Source organism: Cynocephalus volans, chromosome 1 (genome assembly GCF_027409185.1).
Source record: "Cynocephalus volans isolate mCynVol1 chromosome 1, mCynVol1.pri, whole genome shotgun sequence".
Lineage (NCBI taxonomy): Eukaryota > Metazoa > Chordata > Mammalia > Dermoptera > Cynocephalidae > Cynocephalus > Cynocephalus volans.
In genome coordinates, this window is record NC_084460.1 from 288,517,114 (window position 1) to 288,542,129 (window position 25,016).

At 38.5% G+C, this 25,016-nt stretch overlaps 1 protein-coding gene across 1 annotated transcript in view; it reads left to right on the forward strand.

Annotated features, from left to right (window-relative positions):
* The window catches only part of NYAP2 (neuronal tyrosine-phosphorylated phosphoinositide-3-kinase adaptor 2), a 240,050-nt gene that overhangs the window by 165,879 nt on the left and 49,155 nt on the right, over window positions 1-25,016 (forward strand). The window contains exon 4 of the mRNA XM_063097781.1: window positions 8,831-9,040. Coding sequence (XP_062953851.1) covers window positions 8,831-9,040 — 210 coding nt within the window. The remainder of the gene's footprint in view (window positions 1-8,830; window positions 9,041-25,016) is intronic.

Genomic DNA, 25,016 nt, shown 5'->3' on the forward strand with positions numbered 1-25,016 from the left:
CCATCTGATAATGCAATTTAGTTAGGTGCCTCCTTTAACATTTCAAATGTGTTGTTTTTTCTGCCTAATTAATCTGCCTTGATCACTTTTCATTATTTTCATTGTTTAGCAGTGAGAATAGAATGGGGTGACTTTGATCCTGTTGATTATGCCAGTACGAAGGACAATTTTGAAGCATTCTTTATGTCCACAGGAAGCTCAAATGCTCATCAGCAATGTGAGCTTTGGTCTCTGTACTTCCATGCATAATTACAGTTCATATTTTGTAACCAAGGGGTCCCTCTGTGAGAGTGTGGAATTTCAAGAATAACGACAGTTACAAACCACAAACAGAAGAGCCTTTTATCTAAGTTATCTGAATCATTTATATGTTTATAGAAACAAAGAAATGAAATGACAAAAGAATCCTTTTAAGTATGACAAGGAACGAAGAATGGAATCTTATATGCCCCCAAGAAAATGGTGTGGCTGGTCATACTTCCAAATAATACTCATTTTTCCAGACAAATTTTCTGGTCTATCATTAGCAAGTCAATTAGAAACATTTATGGTTTAACAGAAAGATAATTTTGTCTATAGCAACGAACTCACATTCACCAGTAATTGAGGGGTGTTGATTTGTGCTTGCCGTGGCCATGTGCTGGGTGATACTGGAGAGGTGGGTGTGGGCCCAAGGTGGGGTTAGGGCTAGAAATGAAAGCCGGTTAGCTATCTGTCCTGGGTGAAACACACATGTGTTTCTTCGTCCCTTCGGCTCTCATGGGGGACTCTATTAGATATTGAATACCAACATGGAAGATGTAGTATTTAGTCTTTAGAAGTTTATGGCCCAGTAGGGAGGACCAGAAGCAAAAATCAACAATTACAAGTGATGAGCAATGTCAGTGACGTGTGACCTTTCTGTACTGTGTCATGGAAAGGACCAGCAATTATAGAAGGTTTTAATGTAACATCTCATTACTTAGCTTACGGAAATTCAGGGTGTCTCTGCACCTCAGGGCTGTGCCCAGCAGCTACCATATACACAACTACCACATGGGGGTTTACAATTGCTGGGGTGAGAACCAAGGAACTGATGTGTGGCCTTGACCCACAGAAGCTGCAGTCTTGGCTACCCACAAATCTTTTGTATTATTTTAGTCACACTGTCCCAAGATCCTCATGCCACCTAGCAGTCCACCCAACAGATTAAGGGATTACAATGAGTGGGACGGGTGCAACATTAAACTTCTATCTTACTGTAATTGTCAAGCTGAAAGAATCGCAAGATGACCAGCTCCCAGGTTGGGCCCCAAGGTCACTTTCTGAAGTAGGATTAAGGATGCCCAAGCCTAATATTAACCTTTACTCACACTTAAACTAGGAAAAGAAATTAGGGGAAGACTTTCTGGAAGGATAACATCTGAGCTAAGTATTCTCAATCAAAAAGATGTGGCTAATTAGCTAATCATTTTATTTTGTGGGAGAAGTGTTGAAGGAAGAGCAAATGTAAAGAAAACAACTCATCAACCCTACAGTTGAAATAAATGATGGGAAAGAAATGTGGGGGGCTGCCAGAAACCAGTTTAGAAAGGGCCTATATCCCAACCCAAAGCACTGCACCTTGATTCTAAAGGCCACAGGTAGTCTGGAAGTAATTTCTCTGGAATGTGAATTGAAGGGGACCACAGCAGGAGATAGGTAGGGCATTTTGACGAAATACAAAAAAAAGGAAAGGGAGGTTAATTTAAAGCACTGATGGTAGAAAGGTAGAAACGTGAGAAAGTACTATATGTTTCTGTTTCCTGCTAAGTTTTGGGTACTTCCCACGTTGGGGATAGCATAGTCTAGGATCATTCCTTGGGTACTTGTGAGAAGGGTACTCTAAGTCACTAAAAGGAACACTGAGAGAAAACCTGGCATAGTTACTAGTAATGCTATGTAAGGAGCTTTAAGTGCATTATCTTGTTTACTCTTCACAGGAACACAATAACAGCAATTGTTATTGTCTTCATTTACAGATGTGTAAATTGAGATACAGGAAACTTGACAAAGATTAAGGAGCAAATAAGGGCATGGATGAAATGTGAAATCAAGTTTGTCTGGCTCTGAAATTCCTGATCTTAGCCAGAAAAAGAGCAAGCGTGGAGAGAGGATAACTCTGTCAGTTTTAACATGTTATGTCCCCACTGCCTGACAGCCATATGTAAGGGCCGTTCAGTGCTGATTTGTTTTCTGTCCCTAGAGCTTGAGAGGGATCTTTAAGTTGTGGAGATTTGTAAAAACTCCTCAGTATCATTTCATTGTTGAGGAAGTGCATGTTGATGAGAAAGAGTGAATAAAAGATTCTGGTAGAAGCCAGGGTGTGATGGGGGCAGATCTGATGATGAAAACCTTCAGACCCAGAGAAACCAAGTCTTTCCAGGGTCTAGGCCAGGAATGGAAAGAGAAAGAAACAGGGAAAGAGCCAAAGAGACAAATGCGGACCTGAAAGGGACCTTAGCCAGAGAATGGCCATCTGTGGGGTAACTAAGACCAAGCAGAAAATTTCAGTTAGCTGTAAACTTGGGGAGCCATTAATAGATGATTAAATTGATGATCACCAATTCCTGAGGTAAGGAGAGGAAATACGAAACTAAACATATGGCTGAAACTGTCCAGAAGTGAAATTGTGCCCAAAAATATCCTTCTCAGAAGTTTGTTTCTATTTGTCTCATTACACCCTCTTACTTTGGTTTACTTTAGATATCGTGCACCTAGAATTAAGGATTGAAACTAAGTTTTCTTGTTTTTCTTACCTCCCTAATCAACTGCAAACAGAGGAATTCCAAGAAAAAGGCACAGCACCCTAGCTGATTATTAACTCACTTTCTTGCTTAAAGGAAAATTGCATCCACATTAATTAGAGGTCCAAGTCAAGTATTTTTATGTTCTGGTGATGCTTGACTGAGATTATTGCCTTTGAGTTCTCCCTAGGAGATAAATACTCAATCCCTCAAATAACATCAAGTGTTCAAAGCTGACCAGTCCACCATCTGCAGACTCCATGATGCCAAAGCACCTAGTCCATCATGGGACCCTGACTCAGACCCTCTGTTTATCCCAGGACCAGCTTCCCCTTTTTTCCCATAGTACAAAACCTTTACCTCACCTTCCCTCTTCTCCCCTTTATAAACCCCAGAATGGGAATCAGAAGATAGGATGACTCTAGCTTGGTTATTCCCCAGATGCTGGCTGGTTATCTGACTCAACCTTCTAATCCTTGCACCAACTTTTGCAGTTTCGAGCCATTTCTTTAGTGAGAGAGGGCAAGCAGAGCCTGGCTGCCAGTAACAGACCCAAAGACAGCAAGAAGAAAACTTTAGAGCAGACACTTTAGAGTTAGTGTACGACTGGCCCGAAAGCGTGAATGTTACTTGTTGGGAAGGCTCATCTTGCAAAGACCAGGAGACAGAGATCACTGCAATCAAGCAAGAGGTTTTTTATTTCCAGCATGATGGGGTCGCTCCGTCTTCAGGACAGAAATGGCCCCAAGCTCTTAACACGAGCACTTTTTATACAGTTTGGTAGGCAGACTTTGGCAACAGGATGAGTTGTATACAGCTTATTGGTCACCTGAGGTGACTTTTAAATCCATTGGTGGCTTTCAGTGGGGTGGTATACAGATGAGGAACTGGGGAATTGCCCAACAGCCCACCCCTTGTGTGGTTAGGCCCTTCCTGGAACTGGGTGAACTTTGGGCGGTTTGGGAAGTCCTTCATCTGCCCTTACCAGGAAGTCCCACCTGCAGGGGCTTGTAAAACCTTGTGCAAGCTAATTACAGAAGCAAAAAAGCTAGTCAGTTAATATTTAAGGGTGGGGGAAGGGGTTCAGGTCCACATTAGCAAATGAGGTGCGACAGATTAGAATCTGGAGAAAATATTTGAACATGTAAGGATTGCTTCTGGTCTTTTATCCTTATTAACACTTCTTCAGCTTAAACCTTGTAAGAAGTTTAAGACTTGTATGCAAAACACAATCTGAAAGACAAATGCAATGCAGCAATGCATACATTTTCACAAGAATTCAATTCAAGGTCAAATTTCAATGTGAGAATCAGATTTTAGTGCACTAGTCAACATTCACTCAGTCATTCATTTGATGAATAAAGGATTTGCACATTTGTAGTTGGCACTGTGTGCTGCAAGCTGGGGCTGTAACTGTGAACACTGAAAAACTTAAGATTCCACATGAAACTTTACTGCATGCAGTAGGTAAGATTGATCTTGTTCTGGAAAGCATGTGTTACTAAAATCAATTTTGTTTTCAACAGACATTTAGAAACCATTGAAGTATATGGGTATGGAGAAATACATCTTTATTTCTCTAAACAGATTTTTTTGAGCTTTCAGTATGTCTTATTTGTAAATTTCTTAGTCTGATTGTACATTTTCCATTTGTCTCTTGTCAATGACTATTTAAAAATTTTTCATGTTTATTTTAATTAGAAAACACATTAGGTTAGGAAACAGTTCTTGAAAATATATATGGGAAACCAGATTTATTCCCAAATAAAATGCTCAATAATACGTTTATGGTTTTCTAATGGATTTTTCAGCTCTGCCTTCCATTTAGGAGGCAGACATTAAGGTGCATAGGCAAAAGTCTGAGTAGTACAATTTCTTCAATCCTTTTCTTCAAGTTTCTTTAAATATTCCTGCCAAAATTCACTGAAGACTAACCCCTGGGAATTGAAAACAAAACAAACAAACAAAAAACCAAAATAAACAAACAAAAAAACAACAAAAGGCTCCTTTCTGTTTCCAAAGCTGTATTGGGCTTTTATTTAGTGGAGGATTGAGACCTAAGTGACACTCCCCTGGTATGTACATAGGAGTAATTTGAATGAGAACAAAGGCACTGATGTTGGTGCAGGTGTCTCCACACACATCTCAGCCTTTTATATTTAAAATATTCTCTGAACCTGCAAGGACAATATTGGATCCAATGTTAAGTTTGAGCTTTTTTTTTTTTTTTTTCTTTGATTAGTTCCAATTCCAGTGGGAGAGGATTTTGTGTGTGTGACAAATAAGAAAAAATTGGTAAATGCTCAGTAGTGGTAATGGAAGAAAACATAGAAGGAGATAATAGGACAAGAGCCCCAATGGTTTGTTTAAAATCTGGGAGAGATGGTGCGGTGAAACAGATGGGTCATTAGGCTTTGAGGCTGTGACATTTGGAAGCCGGAGTTAACATTTTCTTTGAAACTGAATAAACAGCTTGGGAATAGTCTATGTTCTTTTCTGATACTGGTTTTATTGCATTTGTCTCAGGACACTGAAAAGTGAGAGTTGGTTAAATTGCCTTGTTTTAATTATTACACTGAAATGTACTGCCTTATATTTGATTTCGTTATAACTGGATCTTAAGCTTATATAGAGGCCTATATAAAGACCTGAAATCTTTCTGGGATTGTTGTTATGGGACTACCATCCTGGTTTAAGTTCATCTCATAGAATGTTGTTCATGACATGTGTTTACACACCAGTATAGCATTTTAGAGCTAGAAGGTACTATAGCAATGTAGAAATAAATGAAGACCAAACAAATGAGAATGGGCAAAAGCTATTTATTTAGAGCTTGCATTTGACAGAAATTCACAGGCAGACAGAGGAGTGGGACAGCTGTATAGTGGAAAAAAGTGTTGAATTAAATTTGGCCTAAAGCTGCCTCTGTACATAGTAAACTACAGCCTAACTTAGTGCGTAAACAAACTGTGACTTAAGAGTGCTGTACGTTCTTGTAACAAGTAGCTAAGTCTCAGCCAATCATGGCAGCCAAGTTTTCAACCAATCACAAGCAGCAAACTGCCCAAGATGTCCAAATAAGGCAAACACCAAACTAACCATTCAGGCCATTTCTGTATGTCACTTCCTATTTCTGTCTATAAATACTGCCAGCCCATGTTGCTGGGAGGAGCTCTCTGAACTTTTACTGGTTCAGGGTGCTGCCCAATTCATAAATCATTTCTTTGCTCCAATAAACTCTGCTAAATTTAATTTGTCTAAAGTTTTTTGTTTGTTTTGTTTTCTTTTAAGAAAAGAAGGTTGTTGGCCTGAGGAAACTGTAGGCAGGCTAACCAGAAGAGGGGCACCCTACATGATTGGTTAAAGGTGCATATTTGGCTTTCTCTGGTTGGTCCTGAGTTGGAAGCTGGGGCAAAAATTGGGAAAGCTGCCAGTTATTAATTAAGTCTTGACAGTTTGGGGCCAATTGTCAGATAGGCTACTGTTTGGCTTTCTGGATTAGTAGCTAGAGACTGTGGTCTGATTTCCTATAAGTCTGTCTTAGTAGTTTGGGCTCCTCGTCTGGTTACTGTAGGGTATTACTTTTATATGTGATCTGGCAGTTTTCCACTTGTATATTCAGTCTTTTAGTGATTAACTAAGAAAGATTAAATAAATTCACAAAGGACAAATAGTTATAAATTATCTAAAAGAACACTATTTTTATTTGTGGGGTACTTTATAGTTTTTAAGGTATGTAAACATGTAGAATATTATTAGAGTCTTCAAATAAGATCAGAAAAGTTAAGTAGGGCTGGTAATTACCTCCATTTTGTTGTTTAGAAAAATGAGCTCCCAGAGAGGAAAACAAATGCCCCATCACGTGGGTTACCAGCCAGGGCTGCAAAGCTGGGGCTTCTGGATTCGTGACCCAGGATGCTCCATATATTACAACTTATTCTATTTCTGTCCCACAACTTCAGATAATGGGGAATTAAAGTATAGCATCTGCCCTATCACCTTACTTAAAGTTGAGTATTTAAACCTAAATGGAAAGAAAACAAAGTATAGATTCTTTGAATCGTTTCTGTGATTTTTTTTTTTTTTTACTACAGCCTTTTTCTAAACTTTCTTATTTGAATTAAACTTTCAACCTGGTGGATGTTAGAACTTGTGATTATTAGATAATCAGATTCTTGAAAATACTATTAGCCCCATCTCATGTTAGTATATTTATTATCACTTGATCTTTTGTTCCATCAGGAATGCTGTATTTTCTATACATATTAGAAAGATGCTTGAGGAGTTGAGAAACCAACTACATAACTAAATTAATTAAATTCCTCTTGAGGAATATGCTAGATTCTAGGGGCACCAAATTTTGTAAAAAATGCAAAAAACTGAAAGTCAGTACCTGCCTTCAAAGAACAAAGGGTCTTTTGGAGAGAGTAGATACATAGAAAAATAATATAAGGCAATGTCAGTGCAGAGATGACCATAACCCAGCAGGGCTCGTGATATGAGCGGGGAGCCTTCAGTGGACACTTAAATTGAGTAACCAGGTCTGAGGAGATTTAGTTAGACATAACTGTATTCAAAGCAAGGAACGTAATAGCTGTAGAAAACAGCATTGTTTTTGTGGGGGTGGAGTAGGGAGGAAGAAGCTACAACAAATTTAGTGATGTTTCTTGAGTGCAATGTTCAGCAGGATGTGAAAAGCTAGAGAGAAAGGGATGAGTGAGAAGGTGGAGATTCTTGCAGGCCATACTAAGGAGCCAAGAGGTTATTCTGTGGTAACAGGAGGCTTCTGGAAGGATTTTAGTTAGGGCTGCATTATGATCAGATGTGCATTTTAAACAGATCACTTTGGCAGTATAAAGAGCTTGTACTTTGGGGAGTCAAGGACAGAGTGAAGAAGACAAATTGCAATAATTCAAGGTAGGTGACTAGAATTTGAAGCAGAGCATTTGAGGTAGACATGGTACAAAGCAGCAAGATATGCGGAAACGAAATCTGCAGAATCTTCTGCCTGGTGGACCTGAGGCATAGCATTTAAAGAAAGGGTGACCATCTTCCAGCTCGGGTGGTTGACTGGACAGGAAGAACCATTAGTTTCATAAGAAATGGCATCAGTTCAGTATCCAGAATGTTAAATTTGTAATGTCCATGGGACATCCAGACGGACTCATCCAGCAGGCAGTTGGATAAATGAATGAATAAGGGAATGGTGCAGGCTCCTGATAAATTATTTAGAAATCACTAACAATCAGATGATTGGTAGCTGAATCCTGGAGGATGAGATCACAGAAAGAGTATTATACATAGAATGAGAACAGTGGATAAGCTAGTAGCTTAGAGACAGCAAACATGTAAGGGGTATGTGGAGGAAGAGAAGGTATAAATGACACACAAAATGTGTTAGACAAAAAAAAAAAAAGAAAGAAAAAAGAAAAAACAAACAAACAAAAAAAAACAACATAGGAAGATGGAGTAAAGCCAAGAGAATTGGAGATATAAATAAGTGAGCAGTCAAGGAGTGTCAAATGGCTGAAAAATGTCTTCTAAATTTGCCAAGTGAAAGGTACTAGCTGATCTTAATAAAAGCACTCTTAGTACAGTGGTTGGGCTGAGTTCATGTCAAAGTGGGCAGCAAACTTAAAGAAACATGAGAAAGTAAAAAGAGTAAGCGTAAAGTGATCTTTAAGAAATTTCCTTGAAATTGAGCACAAGGGAAGAGTTACTAAAGAAGACTCAAGATTCACTGAGGTACTCTTTTTCCAAAGAGAGAATTGTATTTCCCAGAGATATTAGCTTACCTGCATGGAAAAAGGGCCCGGTGGGATCTATGTCCCTGTCATATTTAAATGCTGGAGTCTCCAACACAAATCTAGTTTTCCAACAATATGAGAGTACTTCCAAAAGTTCATAGAAAAATAGAATTAAAATATATAAATCTTTTCATGAACTTTTTAAAGTACCCTCATGTATTAAAAGCACTTTAGAAAAATCACTGCTTAATTTTTTAAAAAGAATTTGGGACAGATTCGACTTTTGCTTAACAGAATGCAATTCTGGTTAATACACAGAATCAACAGAGGAGCCGAAAGTCCGAAGCCACAGCACAGAACCGTTACCAAAGCTGGACAGCAAAGAGAGAGGACACCATGGGCCTTCTTCCTCCAGAGAGCCTGTCAAAGCTCAGGAATGGGATGGTACTCCGGGTCCACCTGTGGTCACCAGTAGACTGGGAAGATGCTCTGTGAGCCCCACTTTGTTGGCAGGAAACCACAGTTCAGGTAAGAAAGATGATCTTCCGGATGGTACTTTCTCATGTCTCTAGAAACTGCTTTCATGCAATCATCACTTAGAGAACTATCACCCCAGACATCTCTGGCTCCATTCAGAGAGACAACATAAATAGTTCTTCACACAGGTTATGTACTGAAATGTAACGATATGTTGTACCACTCCAGGGTACAACTATTCACAGAGATGATAGATAAGTGAATGGTGCTTCTTGGAGCCATGAATGCAGCAGCTCTGGCAACTTGAAATTTTGGTACTAAATTTCTTCAAAAACATCTAGAAGCCTCATCTAAAGCAGTTGTAATTCATGAAGTTTGAAGAGTGATTTAGTTTATGCTTCTTTTGCTTCAAAAAAATTTTAGGAAGCTGATAAAAAATGGACAAAAGTAAATTGAAGAGAGAAAAATGTAGCAAAGATGATCTGAAGAGAGAAAAGATATTATGAGTCATCTAAGGTGGAGAGCTGAAGACAGCAACTGGGCACGGTACTAATGTTACAAATCTAAGTCAAAAGAGATAGAAAATTTTAATCCAATGCATCTTTAGACTTCACAATTTGAAACTATGCAATTTTTCATTGCATGGTTAATAAATATATATTATTAAACACCAATTTTTAAAAGTAGCATATGTTTACATTGAACTGCTTAATCTACATGCTAGACACACAGAGAGCTGTCAATTGAAATAAACAACAAATAAACAAGGAACCTCCTGCAGTTTTCAGGTTTCTATTCCTTAAGCATATTAGGGCTCTGAGGAAAAGACCAGGCCTTTATTGTTATTTTCAACTCTGATACTCACCTTAGAAAGCAATTTAAGGGAATTCAGCCTCTGGTCTCTCTGACAGTCATGCACAAGTTAAAATTAGAACAGGATGAATGATCTTTGCACTTGGGGAGAGAAGTCCCTGGAACAATACCCAGGCAGGGGCAAAGCAATAGCTTCCCTAGATTTAAAACATAACTTAAAGCTTTGGTGGGGAAGCCATAGCATGGATCGTGTGGACATCCAACTTCACAGCATGAGTTCAAATCTGGCAGAAGGACCATTATGTGAATTTTCACAAATTTCTAAGTATATTTTTGATAGTAAAATATGAACTGCTATAGGTATATGAGAATAGTATAACTGTGCATTTTGTCAAGAAGAAAAAGAAACACGGGGAGCAAATTATTTTGTGGGGGGAAAAAGCCACTTTCCAGAAAAGATTGACATCACTATTTAATTGGGGCTTGTGATTAGTTTTGGACTTATTAGTATTTTTTGAAGAATTACCTGAATTTTTACAAGTATACCAAAATACATGAACAATATATGCTCCTGTCATGACCTGCAATATATTTCATAAAAATCAAAAGTATTACCTGTGTGCTTATTACGTAATAGCTACTGTTCTAGTATCTGTGATTACAACGATAAATGAGAGATCCTCACATCTTGGTTCTCAAAGTCTAGTGCAAGACAGATAAATAGATAATTGCAATATAATGTGTGTTTTAGTCAACGTTGTCCTGAGAAACAGAAACAATAGAATATATAGAGATATATAGAAAGAGATTAAGTATGAGAAATTGGCCCATGCAGTTATGGAGGCTAAGAAGTCCCCTGATCTGCCATCTGCTAGCTGGAGGCCCAGGAAAACCAATGGCATAGCTCCAGTCCAAGCTCAAAGGCTTGAGAACCAGGGCAGCCACTCATGTAAGTCTCAATCTGAATCCAAAGGTCTGAGAACCAGAGCTCCTGTGTCTAAGGGCAGGAGAAGATGGATGTTCCAGCCAAAGAAAAAAGAGTGAATTTGCCCTTTCTTTGCCTTTTTGTTCTATTCTGGCTCTCGTCAGATTAAATGCTGCCCATCCGCATTAGTGAGGGTAATTTTCTTTACCCAGCCTACTCATTCAAATTCTAATCTCTTCCAGAAACACCCTCACAGACACACCCAGTAATAATATTTTACCAGCCATCTGGGCATCCCTTAGCCCAGTCAAGTTGACATAAAATGAAATGTGTTATATAAAAATAATACGTGAAACAGATGAGAAATAAGGTAATTCTTCCTGTGAGACAAATGAAATGAAACAATTATATGGCCCACAATTTAACTTTTAGTAAACAATTAATAAGTCTCATATAACTTGATAAATATATACCTTACAATGTGTTTGATATGTTGATGCACTTCTAAAAAATTCAGACTGTAAACAGAATTTATACCATACTCTGCTTCCTTCTGCTTCAAAGTCCTGAAGCATCTCTTTTGGTTTACAGCATCTAAAGTCTGCTCTCCTGAGTCTTTTAGCTCCATTTGTAGAGCAGTAAATTGTCTATTGGCCAGAAAAAATGACAAGTATTTTTAGTTCCTCACATTCTTCATCTTAGATTAGGTAGAAGGTAGACAAAGGTGGAAGAAGAACAGATTTTTGTTAAACTCTCAATAATAAAGTTTTCGAATTCATATTAAAAGAACTGCAAAATGTAGTGGCAAATGTACAGTCACGTGTGTAATGTCAGTGCAAGACAGAGTTTCTTCTGTAAAAGTGAAGCTCAAGGACTGGCTGGTTAGCTCAGCTGGCTAGTGTGGTGCTGGTAACAATGAACTAGGGTTCTAGCCCTGTACCAACCAGCCACCAAAAACAAGAGAGAAACTCTAATGAATGTCACTATTACTTGAATTTTTAGTTTACTCTTCTACCACTTTTGAGAAAAAAAAAAAAGAAAAAGAAAAATGTTTTATTGTTAGCTTTTATTTTTCTCTAGAGAAAAAATCCTAAAATGTGCCAAAGCTGTACTAGAAAATGCCAGAGTTCCACTAACAAAAATAAATAAAATTGAGTACCTGATGTTCATTCACCATTGGCATTTTTAAACAAACCATGCACAACTACAAGAATGTTCATCAGTAAGATGGCCTTTGTCTAAAATAGGCAAGTAGCCACAGGATGGGGGCATTGTGACCTTGCTATTTTGGAATAAAAGAGAATGAGTCAGTACTGTTTTCTTTACACTTTCTCATTATTGTCTCTTTGCCACTGGGCCACAGAACTCCTAATCCCCTACCAGTAACACCAGAACTATAATCTGTAACCCAGCTTCCTAAACAGCATAAGTACTCCCCTCCCAACTCCACACCTGACACTAGAAAGGGAAGATACTACCTGTAACCCCTCTCTTTGTTTGTCAACTTTCTGCCTCTGGCATTCTCTCTCTCTCTCTCTCACACACACACACGCACACACATGCACACACACACACATACACATAGGAATTTCTGCCAGTCACAGACTATTGCTTTACCAAAAGTAGTTTAGCCACTTGAAATGGTTGTTCTGAACAGCTCTTTTGAGGAGTAGAGGAATTGCTGAAGTGAAGCAAACATGCCAGGAGATCTCAGTTCTAATTAACGCTGCCACTGGTTGCTGTGGAACTTTATTAAAGTCACTGTTGTTTAGTAAATCAGAGATTCCCCACAGGGTGATTCTTGAAGGCAGTGGAGAATTGGGACCCAAATACTCATGAAAATAATGGGAAAAAATGAGGAAATTATACAAGTAAATATGCTATTAACAAAAACTCAGATTTCAATCACTGAATCAATTAACAAATAGTTTCCAAGAAGCTTGTATTAGACTCTGTTATGGTTTCTGGGACACACACACACATACACACACACACACACACACCCATAGGCTATATAGAATACAATCTCTGCCACTTAAAGATCTATGTTTCTTCTTTTTTTTTTTTTGCAAGTTTTTGATGCTTTTATTGGATAGCACAATGCTAAACAAGATTGAGTCATATAAACTATTTTTTTAAATGTAGAATTTGTATTATAAAAACAATTAAACAAGCAAATAAAACCATCTGAGCTGCTCAAGTAAGTATAGACACTGAGATTCTCATGCCAAGGCAAAAAGAAAGAGCAACCCCAGAAACTATCTGTGCTTTTTAATGACAGAGCTATTGCATAAAAATTAATCAGATTATAAGTAAATGTACTATTACTGTTATTATCTACTGTTTATCTTTAAAATGACTCAGAACAAAAGATTAGTGTAGGCTTGAGAAATTATGAAGGGCTTAATAACGGAAGATATTCAGTCTTGAACCTGGATTATATCATATCTTCTTTAAAATCATTACTATCAATTAAGTAGAAAGATAGAGAACTTTTTATGTGGGATGAAGAAGGTGAAAAGCACACCTCTCCTGGCATAATCCTGCCAGACCAGCCTGACCAAAAAAGCATTTTTGGAAGTAAACTCAGAAGGCCTTAGCTTATCAACAAAGTGGTCTCTCTCTCTCTCTCTCTCTCTCTCTCTCTCTCTCTCTCTCTCTCTCTCTCTAACTCTCACACACACAGAAGTGTAAAATTTAAACCTAAACAAGAATGAAAACCTGCAAAAGAAAAGATGAGTGATTTTTACAAAAACCTCAGCTTTTGTGTGTTCAGCCTTCTGCATTTCTGCTGCTCTGAAAAAGTCCACGATGGGCTACGTACTGAGATGCCTGCAAGACAGACAGGTACCATTAGCAAGTGAAGCAGCAGGTCTGCCCTCCCTCAGAACAGACATGTTTTGCTTCATGTGAGGCACATAGGAATAACTTTCACAAAAGAAAACGTTTTTCCTACTTTTCTTGAAACTTGAAGCCCTTTTGGCCTAAATTAGAAGCATATATATGGAGAAATATTTCTCTGATACAAGGAAAATCTATTGCAAGCTGATGAAACTCAGGATGGAGTGATGGAAATGCAGGTGACCTGGAGAGCACAGGGGCATCCCAAGGGGACAGAAGCTGCTCAGTCCAGCTGATACTGACGTAAGAAACGCTCACTCAAAGTTCACAGATTCAATTGCTATTACATGAAATCTCCCAATTTTTCAATACAGCTCAATTTTCAGAAAACATTGAGTCCTCTGGCTTGGTAAGACCTGAAGACTGCCAATTTGCATTTTCTGGTTTGCAAAATCCAGGCATGATCATACAGTTGGAGGCATGGATTTAACCCTGCATTACAGAGAGGCTGGCTTTCGATGAAAGCAGCCGGTGCCAGCAGACAGCTTGCCGTCATGGCTTTTATTTTACAGAAGCTGCAGCTCCTTGGGAAGGCAATGCTAGGGGTAGGAACAGGAATGAGAGCGAGGCATGTGGCTTTTGATGGTCAGGAAGAGAGAGGGAATTTCTTATCTCTGGAAGAACAGAGGCCTGGAATTCCAAGAATAAGGAGGACCAGGAGCCAGCACGCTGGTAAGGTGGCACATTCTCTCATTGGGAAGGAAGATGGGTGGGTAGAGTTTGCATAGGGCTTCCAGTGAGGGTGGACTTTATCCATTGTGGTTCCAACCTCCAAAATATGGTGGGGTCTTTGTGCTTACACAACAGATTTCCCTGTGATAACCAGTGTGAGCTAAAGACTAGAAGAGCCTTATCGTGTGTTCTGTTCTGCAGAGCATTTCTGGGCTTCTCAACACAGGGAAATATTTCCCACCATCATTTATGATTCAGCCCTTCACATCCAAGAGGAGTCCTATGCACACAAACTCAGAGAAGTGAAAAACACATATGATTTAATTTTATTAAAGAAAAAGAAATGTGCCATTTTTTGTACTCCACATTTATGGAGTAAATTTTATGCTAATTATAAATACATGCATGTATAATATAGTGGTTGAGAACCAAGATTTAAATCCAGATTTGAATCTTGATTCTGTTTTTATCAGTAATGATATTGGGCATGTGCCTTCATCTCTCTGAGCTTCATTCATAAAAGATGTATGATTATAGTACCTGACTCATAGATAGTATTGAGAATCAAAGGTGATAATTAAATGAGATAACATATGTAACACACTTAGCATGGTGTCTGGAAGACAATGCATTTTAAATACATACCAGTTATCACTGTGATTCCAGATACCTTTGCAGATTCTTTGCAGCAGAGCAGAGAATCACTGGTCTGGCATGAGGAAGAAAAGTTACCTATAAAAAGTGGCATTGAGAAACAAAGTGAAGGGTATTGCAGCACAGAGATCATGGATTGTTTTACTGGGGACAGTGAGAGCTCTGGATCCAGCATGACACTTACACACCCCAAACTATGGTTCATAAGATATTTGCAGGTGTAATTCGTATTCTAATCATCTCTTTGCAGACTGGGAGATCACAAAGATGTTAGAGTATTATTCAAAAGCCTAAGAGTCTTGGAGGAGGCCCAAAGACCTGAGAGGGGGATCTGGCAGAATGGGGACATTTGATACAAGCAACAGGAAACTGGGATTCAGGAATGGGACTACAATTGAATCCCTAAATTTTTATCAATTGATTTATAAGAAAGATGCTTTTTTCTTGAAAATTCTGAAACATATTTATTGCACTTTACTTGATAACACTGGAATGACTGACTGGCTTTGCTGGTAAACCTCCTGACAGCAATAACTCAAAGACATTCATGGGTCAGCCCTTCATACCCAAGAAGAGTCCCCAGGTACACAAGTGTAGAGAAGTGAAAAACAGGGGAGCAGCACAAAAGCTGGTAGTAAGACTGCGAATTGTAGAACAGTATTTATGACAATTCCTGGTGAACCATAATAAATCTGTGTAGTTTTTTTTTTAGTGTTAGTAAACCATGCTTGGCAACAATATTAATAAATTAATATAATATTTTGATGGCAGTGACATAATAAATTATATAACACCACTGTGACCCAGTTTCTCTGTCTTTACAGATAAGATAAAGAAAATTTCAATATGTAGGTCATTATGAGGATTAAATTTAAAAATGCATAGAAACATTTGCTAAAAATCTGGCTTATAATGGCTAGTAGACCAAGGTTTATTCTGTTTTTATTCATTTTTACTAGAAAGGTCTATTTTTTTTTTTTCTAGGAGCAATGTTTCCTTTGGAAAGATCCACACATTGCAAGTATGACATAAGATTTTCTTTAGCTACATGTAGTCTAACTGGATATGAGACTACAATTAGTGCAACAGCCTGTGCTTCACTTATTTGTGTATTTTTCAGCTGACTTTAGGTCAGTGTGATGGCCATTTTTAGATTCTCTTGAGTTTGCATTTATAGATGAAATTTGTAGAAAGGATCAGGGACAGGCCTTAAGACTTGGTTGCAATGTTATACACAGTTATCAAGAAGTACTCTTAATCTCTCAGAATCCTTTTGTTCTGCTTGGTAGCACTTGAATGGGATTTAAAACTGGGTTGGCAAGGATGTGGGAATCAATAAAATATTGATATGTAAAACTGCATAAATTTTCTTTAATAATTATCCAACTTGACACTCATTTATCTATTCACTCAGTTATTTATTCTCTTTGTGTTCATTTTTTAACAAAAGTTTCTTCAGCATCTACTCTGTGCCATGCATGGGGCCAGGTGCTGTGGAGGGGACAGGGTAATATGGCAGACCTGGGACTCATAGTTGAGCAGGGAAAACAGACAATAAAACAGCCGATTTTTCTACATGCTATGAGGGGGAAATGCTGGTGTTATAAGTACACCACGCACAATCACGTAATTTTTTTCTCTGCCTAAAGGGAAGGTAATTCAGACAGGCTTCTTGCAGAATGTGATATCAAATTTGATACTAGCGTGATGAGCAGGAACCAAGAAAGTAAGTGAGAATAAGATGTTCCCTGTAGCTCACTCACAGAAGTGTGGATGAAAGATGTTTAGTTTTAGAAACTGATTAATATTAAGTTTTTTAATGTATCTGCATCATTTCCAAATGATATCCTCTTCTCTTTTTTCTGTTTCTTCAAAGCCTAACTCCTTTGAGATGCTGTTGCTGCAGTAATAGTCCCTGCACTCCCTGTACTCATGTCCTTGGCAATGTGCTCTCACAGCTCCTTATCAAGGAATAGGTCTATTTCCCGTCCCTTGAATTGGGTTGACCTTGTGTCCTGAATTGTCCAGGAGTGTGAGGCGGAAGTGGCTGTGTGTTACTTCTGAGCCTCAGCATCAAGAGGCATGAATGAATGAGGCTCCCACTCATTCTTTCCCAACCTGGCCACCACCATGTGAACACAACTGGGCTAGCCTTTTGGAGGTTGAGACATGCGTGGAAGAAAGCCAAGGGGGCCCAGCCTTCAGCCAGCCACTCCCCAAACATGCAGGGAAGCACAGCACGGAGCAGCAGAACCACCTACCTGACCACAGTTGATTGCAGGTGCACTGGTGATCTTAGGCGAGAAAACCATCTGCTGACCCATGGACTCATGAGCAAAACTAAACGATGTCATTATAAGTCACTGAGTTCGGGTGTGTCCATGGATAATTGGTACAGATACCATGGTCTGCACGAATTTTGCTGTTTTCCCCACAAATGAAAATTTTTTATTATTATTCTGTAATGATATCAGATAATAATGAGTAAGTAAACCATGCTCATTGAGAAACAAAAAGTTAACATAAAAAGTGAAAGTCCTCCCTCCCAGCTTTTCCCTCACCATCTCATTTTTCTGAGGGATGTGTTTAACCATCATGTTTTCACATTTAGGGCCTGTGCATTGGTAAGGACTGTGAGTTCTCCATTATGTTCATTTTTATGATACAACAGGAATAATGAAGCAGCCTGGCAGAGCTCAGGCATTCACTGTGATGTGGACTTCGTTACAGGATGTTGACTGACTTCCTGCCTGGCTCACTTCAGCCCCAAGCAGCTGGGGGCTCCGGAGTCTATGACCCTCAAGGCTGCCATTCTGTACCGGCGGCTCACGCACCAGAAGACAATTCTCTGCATCTGCTTTCCTTTCCAGTTCTAATTGGGTGCTTGGGTACTTCCTCAGGGAACATTTGCCAGATCCTGCTGCTTGGTTCTGCTCACTGTGTTCACACTCTAGAGATTAACTCTCCCTTTCTGAATTCTAGTACTAAACACATGACAGAATTCTCATTTGGAGAGTCTTTGGAGAGTAGTGTAAGTCATCTCCCCCAAAGCCCCACTGTTATTTCTCTGTGGAAAACTGTGACTTCTGTTGGCTAGAATTTGTGTTCACCATAGAAATCATTTTATTTGTATTTCTCCTGATACTGGTGGTAGGATTTTGAGAAATGATCAGAAAAGGAGAACTGGGAGTGAGTTAACCATTTCAAATAATCAAAATGTGTCTTTATAGAGTTCGAATGTAAGTAAATGGGTATGAAATGAAAAAGGCTAATTACAAAATAATAGAATTAATTGCTTACACATTCCAAGGCAAAAGCTAGACCGCGGAAGGGGAACTTGCAAAGGAGGGGAACAAAATGAATTTTGTTGTCTTTACTTGAATTCTCATCTGTAGCCTAGGAAAGTGGTTAGAGCCTGAGAGACAGATACTAGATATTAGAGGGAATTTTTGATAGACTGTGTGTGTGTGTGTGTGTGTGTGTGTGTGTGTGTGTGTGTGTGTGTGTGTGTGTGTGTGTGTGTGTGATGTGATGAGTCTTCATCCCCAATGGATAAGGGGTAAGAAGTGTCTCCCCTAGTAGAAAATCAAGTGAATGAGACTTTAATGGGACCACTTGGAAAGCTCAATATTGTTTCTAACAGTTTTGGGGAAACGGTTGGAAAAAAAACGTACAAGAGGTTAGCTGAGCTGCTTAGCAAGTAACTATCCAGCCACTGATAGTGGATTAAAGATGTGTGTCAATGTGTTGCCCAAGGACCAGATTCAGACATAGAGAGGAACCCCGGAGGTTGCTTATGTCATGGGACTGCCAGAGCAGAAGGACTAGGAGGATGTGGCTCCAGGTGCCATACAGAATATCCAGTGACTGGGGAAAGACTCGGGGCAAACAGCCAGGACATCTTCAGGCCAGTGATGGCCAGTAATGGGAGGCCTCTGGGGACACATGAACGCTCCCCAAGAGGAGAGAGTTGCAGTGTCACAGTCTGCAATGGCCACAGAAGAAGAGACACCAGCTCACAGCAGGCCCACCAAGAACCTTTCCTGCCCTCATCTTTCCTCCTTTTTCCTGCTTCTGCCCTGGTGGGAGCAGACACTGTGGGGAGCAAGCTGGGGGCAGAGGGGTAAGGACACAGAGATGAGGCCAACCCAGAGGCCATCTCCTCCACTTGCCAGGACCTGTCCCAAACTGGGCCAAAGCAGAAGCATTCCCTTGAGATAATGTTCAAAATTTTGATTAATGTAAGCAACTGGACATTTAAATGATGTGGGACTGCAAAATGGTGCAGCCTCTATGGAAAATGGTATGGAGGTTCCTCAAACAATTGCAGATAGATCTACCATACGACCCAGCTATCCCACTGTTGGGAATATACCCAGAGGAATGGAAATCATCAAGTCGAAGGTATACCTGTTCCCCAATGTTCATCGCAGCACTCTTTACAATAGCCAAGAGTTGGAACCAGCCCAAATGGCCATCATCGGATGAGTGGATACGGAAAATGTGGTACATCTACACAATGGAATACTACTCAGCTATAAAAACGAATGAAATACTGCCATTTGCAACAACATGGATGGACCTTGAGAGAATTATATTAAGTGAAACAAGTCAGGCACAGAAAGAGAAATACCACATGTTCTCACTTATTGGTGGGAGCTAAAAATTAATATATAAATTCACACACACACACACACACACACACACACACACACACACACACACACACAAACCGGGGGGGGGGAAGAAGATATAACAACCACAATTATTTGAAGTTGATACGACAAGCAAACAGAAAGGACATTGTTGGGGGGAGGGGGGGAGGGAGAAGGGAGGGAGGTTTTGGTGATGGGGAGCAATAATCAGCCAAAATGTATATCGACAAAATAAAATTAAAAAAATAAATAAATTTTAAAAAAATAGGAAAGTCTAAAAAAAAAATAAATAAAAAATAAATAAAAAAAAATAAATGATGACTTCAATAAGGCTTTGTGTAGCTTGAAGAAACTAAAGGATATTTTTAATGATCAAAGTAAAAAGAAAAGGTCTGGGACTTGGCCCAGGGTTTATCCAAAGGGCAAGAAAGAACTATCCCCCTAGAGCAGGTTGAAACTGATTTGTGGAAGAAAGGAATAAAATGGTTTTCTGATTGCATATAACGTACTGTATGTTCAAGTGAGCAGCTGAATATAAAGTTTAAAGAAAACAGAATCTGGTATAATTACAAAATTTTCTCTGAGGCTTGCGAATTATATTTAACTTGAACTATGGAATAAAATTAATCCCCTTTGTGGATTATTTGAGACACATTTAAATAATGCCTTATATTTATATACCATGAATTAGCTTTTAAAACGCTTTTATGTGTGCTATCACATTGTACTTCACAAAACCCTGTACACTGGTGGGCTGGTATCATTACCTGATTTTTTTGGTGACAAAACTGATGTTCCAGAGAAGTCAAGCAAATTGCTCAGACTCATTGGTACATAGTACATTTAAGTGAAAAATGAACTTCAGTTTCCTGACCCCTTTACAGCTGTCTTTGGTGATTTAGTTAGGTTGGTTTTCCCTATTTTCACCTCTGTGCTCCCAAATTTATTAGTTCATCCATTCATTTATTTTTCTATTTATTCAATATAAAATCATCAAGCATTGAGCATGTGCTAGTGGGAGAGAGAGGTTTTAATGACAAAAGAAAAAGTGTAATTAAAGTCTGTACCACCAAGGAAAATGACATGGCACTTCCTTTACAGTGTGATCTCAGGATGACCTGGGGACTGAGATCTCAAGGTGAATTAAAAGGAAGAGCAATCAAGATAGAGGACATAGGAGGTGTCATGACCCGGTGATGCATCAAGGGTCTAAAAGGAGGGCAGAAATCACACAGAGAACATGACAAGGGCTAGACCGAGCAACTGTGTCTGGGATACAGGTCTTATTTAAGCATAACAGGAAGCCAGTTATGGATTTTAAACTTAGGTCTTACGCGATCACATATACAGAGTCATATAATTTATTATCATCCTAAACCAAGGAAAACAGAATTATGAAGATAAATATGCTGCCCCAAATAACCTGCTTTATAAATCCAAAGGAGAAATGTGTTTTTTGCTCTCTCACCCATGAAATTTCTCTGTTCCTATAACTCATTAGGAGGTGTTTATAACTGATTGCACTGGTGTATCTAAAAATTAATTCTTGAGCACCTGTGCAACCATGTTACACATGTGCTTTTGTTCTTCTTTTTCAAAAAACAGCAACATTATGTATGTACGCATGTTTTTCTTTGGTCCAGTCATTTACTCATTCAGGGTACCTGTGAGAACAGTGCACTATGAAGTGACAAAAAGATGACCTGCCTTCAAGGAGCTTATTCTCACCCGTGATTTGGGTTGATTTTATCCAGCAAGGGGCATCATTGCCCCTGATTCATTAAAAACAGGACACTGGTCATTGTTTTCCAGTATCTTTGTAGGATTTTTGCTAAATCATTTGTATCTTATCCCCATTTTTATATAGCAAGGTGGTTAGCTAAAGTTATGGGAGCAATCCAGAGTCAAGGAATTTGGCAATATTAACTGACGTGTGTGTGTGTATGTATATAAAGTAATGAAGGCACTTATGAATTTTAAGCTTGGGTCTTATAGGATCAGATTTGCAAAACCAGCTAACTACTTATTCCTATATATTTTACGTGTACATGCACACACATATATTTTCCCTTAAGCTTGATTTCTACTAAACACATTCATAGAAAATGATAGTATATTTTATACAGATACCTTGAACACTTCTACGAAAAAATACAACTTAATAGCAATTTCATTCTTATTAGAGAAATTCTGAATTTTCGGCTACTCTTGGTTTGATTCTACTAGGCAAAAATATTTAGCCACATAACACAGAAGGTGCCTTTACCGTTCTTGCCTCTCAGTAAAAGAGTACTCCTCCCTGAGAACCACGATGGCAATGTGCTGACTCGAGTTTTGATTGTAGTGTCAGCAACTTGAGTCTTTCTCTGCAGGAACATGGCTCCACCCTGTGCCCTCTCCGGGTGGAATCCACCCTGATATTGCTCCTAATTGGCAGCAGTTGACTTTCTTTCGAAAGGCCCTGTGGGTACGCTGCACCAACAGTATTCCAGAGAATGCCTTTTCTGTCTCTGTGAAAAGCCATAGAAGACATTACAAAATAGAAGGCTCTGTCTGACTTATGCTATACATTTACAAAGGCTTCTTCTGGAAGCTAGCCTCTGTAATGGGACCAGAATAATATTCAAATAATATTCTCACTGCCATCTAATGTCCAAGACAGGAACTGCAACCCTCAGCCCTCAGCCCTCAACGCGTCTCTCACACACACACACACACACACACACACACACACACACACACACACACACACACACACACACACACACACACACACACACACACACACACACACACTTTTTAATGTTAATACTCAATTGAAGAATGGTAATGTATTTGAAGTTTTTGCTTTTTGGGCGGGAAACATGGGATAAGTGAAGAAATGGAGAAAAATGATTTTCATGGATGTGAAATACACAGATAATTCATTTTTTAGACCAGCCTCAGTCTTTTACATATGGTTTAAAATAATCCATTTAATAAATACTTAATGAGTCTTCAACAGGGATCAGTTATCCTGTTACTCAGGGAAAATATAGCGGGAAAAAAGATAGACCTGGTCCCTGTTCTCAAAGAGCATAGAGTTCAGTAAAGGAGGAAGGGGAAGGAAGGAAGGGAGTAGCATGCAGGGTGGAGTAGATTGATTAAAATCCTCCAGTAAGAGAAGGCATGGGCAGTGTGGCAGGAGCGAGGCAGCAGATGAGGCCGGTTCTGTTAGCTGAGCCGCGGGTACCAGTGTGAAGAAGCAGTTTGGGCATTATTATGTTACAGGCAGAGGAGTTGAAAGATCAGATTTATCTTTAAATACTCAATAAAAGCTAACATTTCTTGAGATCTTATTACATGTGGGTTACTGTGGCAACATCTTTTCATTTATTAGCTTAATTAATTTTTACAATAATCCTACGAAGTAAGTGCCTTTATTTCTCCCATTTTACCTGTGAACAAACTGAAGCTTGGAGAAGTGAAGCAAATGGTCCCTGGTCACTTGGCTAGTAAGTGGTGAGACTTTAGCAGACCTCATGAGAAGACAGATTTTTTTTCCTGAAGAGCAGCTAAAGTAGAAAGGTGGCTCTCATTGATTGATTGGGTCACAAATTTACCCCTGAACCAATCAGTGGACAGAAGGATTGATTGGACAGACCTGGGTCATTTGGTCACTCCTGGAACTAGAGTTATGGTCAGTCCCTCCTATGGAGCCACAAGAACTGAGGTGACTGATGGTATTGTTTTACAGAGGAAAATCAAATTACTACTCCAGAAAAAGAGAAAATGAATTCTGGACAGGCAAACATGACAGATGACCATTACCCCATTTATTTTAATTTAAATAAATTTTGGTAGTTTTTAAACATTTACTACCAACTTTTACCAACAGCCTTAGAAAATTTTAACAAATAGCAAAGTTGCATAATCCCATCAACATTTTTACAAAAATAAAGCACAAACTTTGACTTGTGGACAAAACTTTGACAACACTTTGGAAAGGAGGAGTAAAAGCAATGAACTTAATAAATTAGCTCCTGGTCAATCAAGAGTGTCTTTTAGGTCATTTTAATTATTCCCATATATTTCATTTATTAGCACCAAAGAATCAATGAATGAACCTTGCAGCTTGCTTCATATTATAGATATGCCCTAAGAGTCTGGTTAGCTTCTTTCAGGTTTTAGAGAAAGATAATTTTCTTGGGCATAGGAATTTTTCTTGGGCAGCATTTTCCAGCTGATGGTTCCTTCCCAAATCCCTTGAAGTTTTCAAAGGTTGTCCCATGTTTCCTGTGCTTAAGCATGGTATTTTCCTCTGTTTCACTTTTTGTTTTTAAAGTAGTAAACTACCGAATAAATTGTGTAAAAAGTTACCTTTTTAAGAGAATTGTTTGGGACTATGAGTCTGTATAAAACAATGATTCTTTGGCTTCAGGATCTCTTTTGTTCTGGAAATTATTAAGAACCCCAAACAACTTTCCTTTACATGAGTCAAGTTTAACAATATTTTTCATATTAGACTTTTAAATTGAGAATTTAAAAAATTATTTATTTATTACAAATAATTAATCCATTATGTGTTAACATAATGACAGTTTTCATAAAAAATAACTGTATTTTTCAAAATTATAACAAATTGCAAGCAGATTGAACTTGTTTTATCCTTTGAAAATCTCTTTAACGTCTGACTCAACAGAACATAGATTCTCTTATCTGCGTTGGATTCAATCTATTGTGATATATTGCTTTTATTAAATATATAGAGGAAATCAAGCCCCATACAGATACATAGTTTAAAAGGGAAGGGTTTTTAAATAGCCTTTTTCAGTTGTGGATATGCTTTTTTAACATCCTTCCAAAACTCAGTGAATAGTAATTTCTTAAAGGTTAGTTGCGATGTTAGTGCCATATCAATAAAGTCATCATACTCGGTTACATTAAAATCCATTGGTCTATCTTGAACTGCAAATTTTTTATCCATCATGATTTATAACATAATGCATTTAGAAAACATCGGTTCACTAAGTCGTGCAGATCTTCCACATGCTGACACATTTCTTTACAAAAATCGATATATCACATTCATTAATATCACCAATGACCTCATTAGAAAATCTTTTAAGTATCAGGATGCGCTCAAGCTCACAGTAATGGATATGAGGGGTTTTTTTTAATTTCAATTTTTGATTGAAAGATCAGATATATCATTGTCAACAAATACTATCAGTTGTCTTCCTTGAAGCAATAGGATCACTTCATTCATTTTTAAGAAAATACCTGCCAAATGTCCAGGTCTGTGTGGCAGTGAAAAATACATAATTACCAGTATAGTTTGATGCGACTGCTTTCATGTGCTAGGATGACAGCAGACTTATCCATTGTTTTTGGACTTTTAAGTGCATTTGTTAATGAGGTGAAAAAA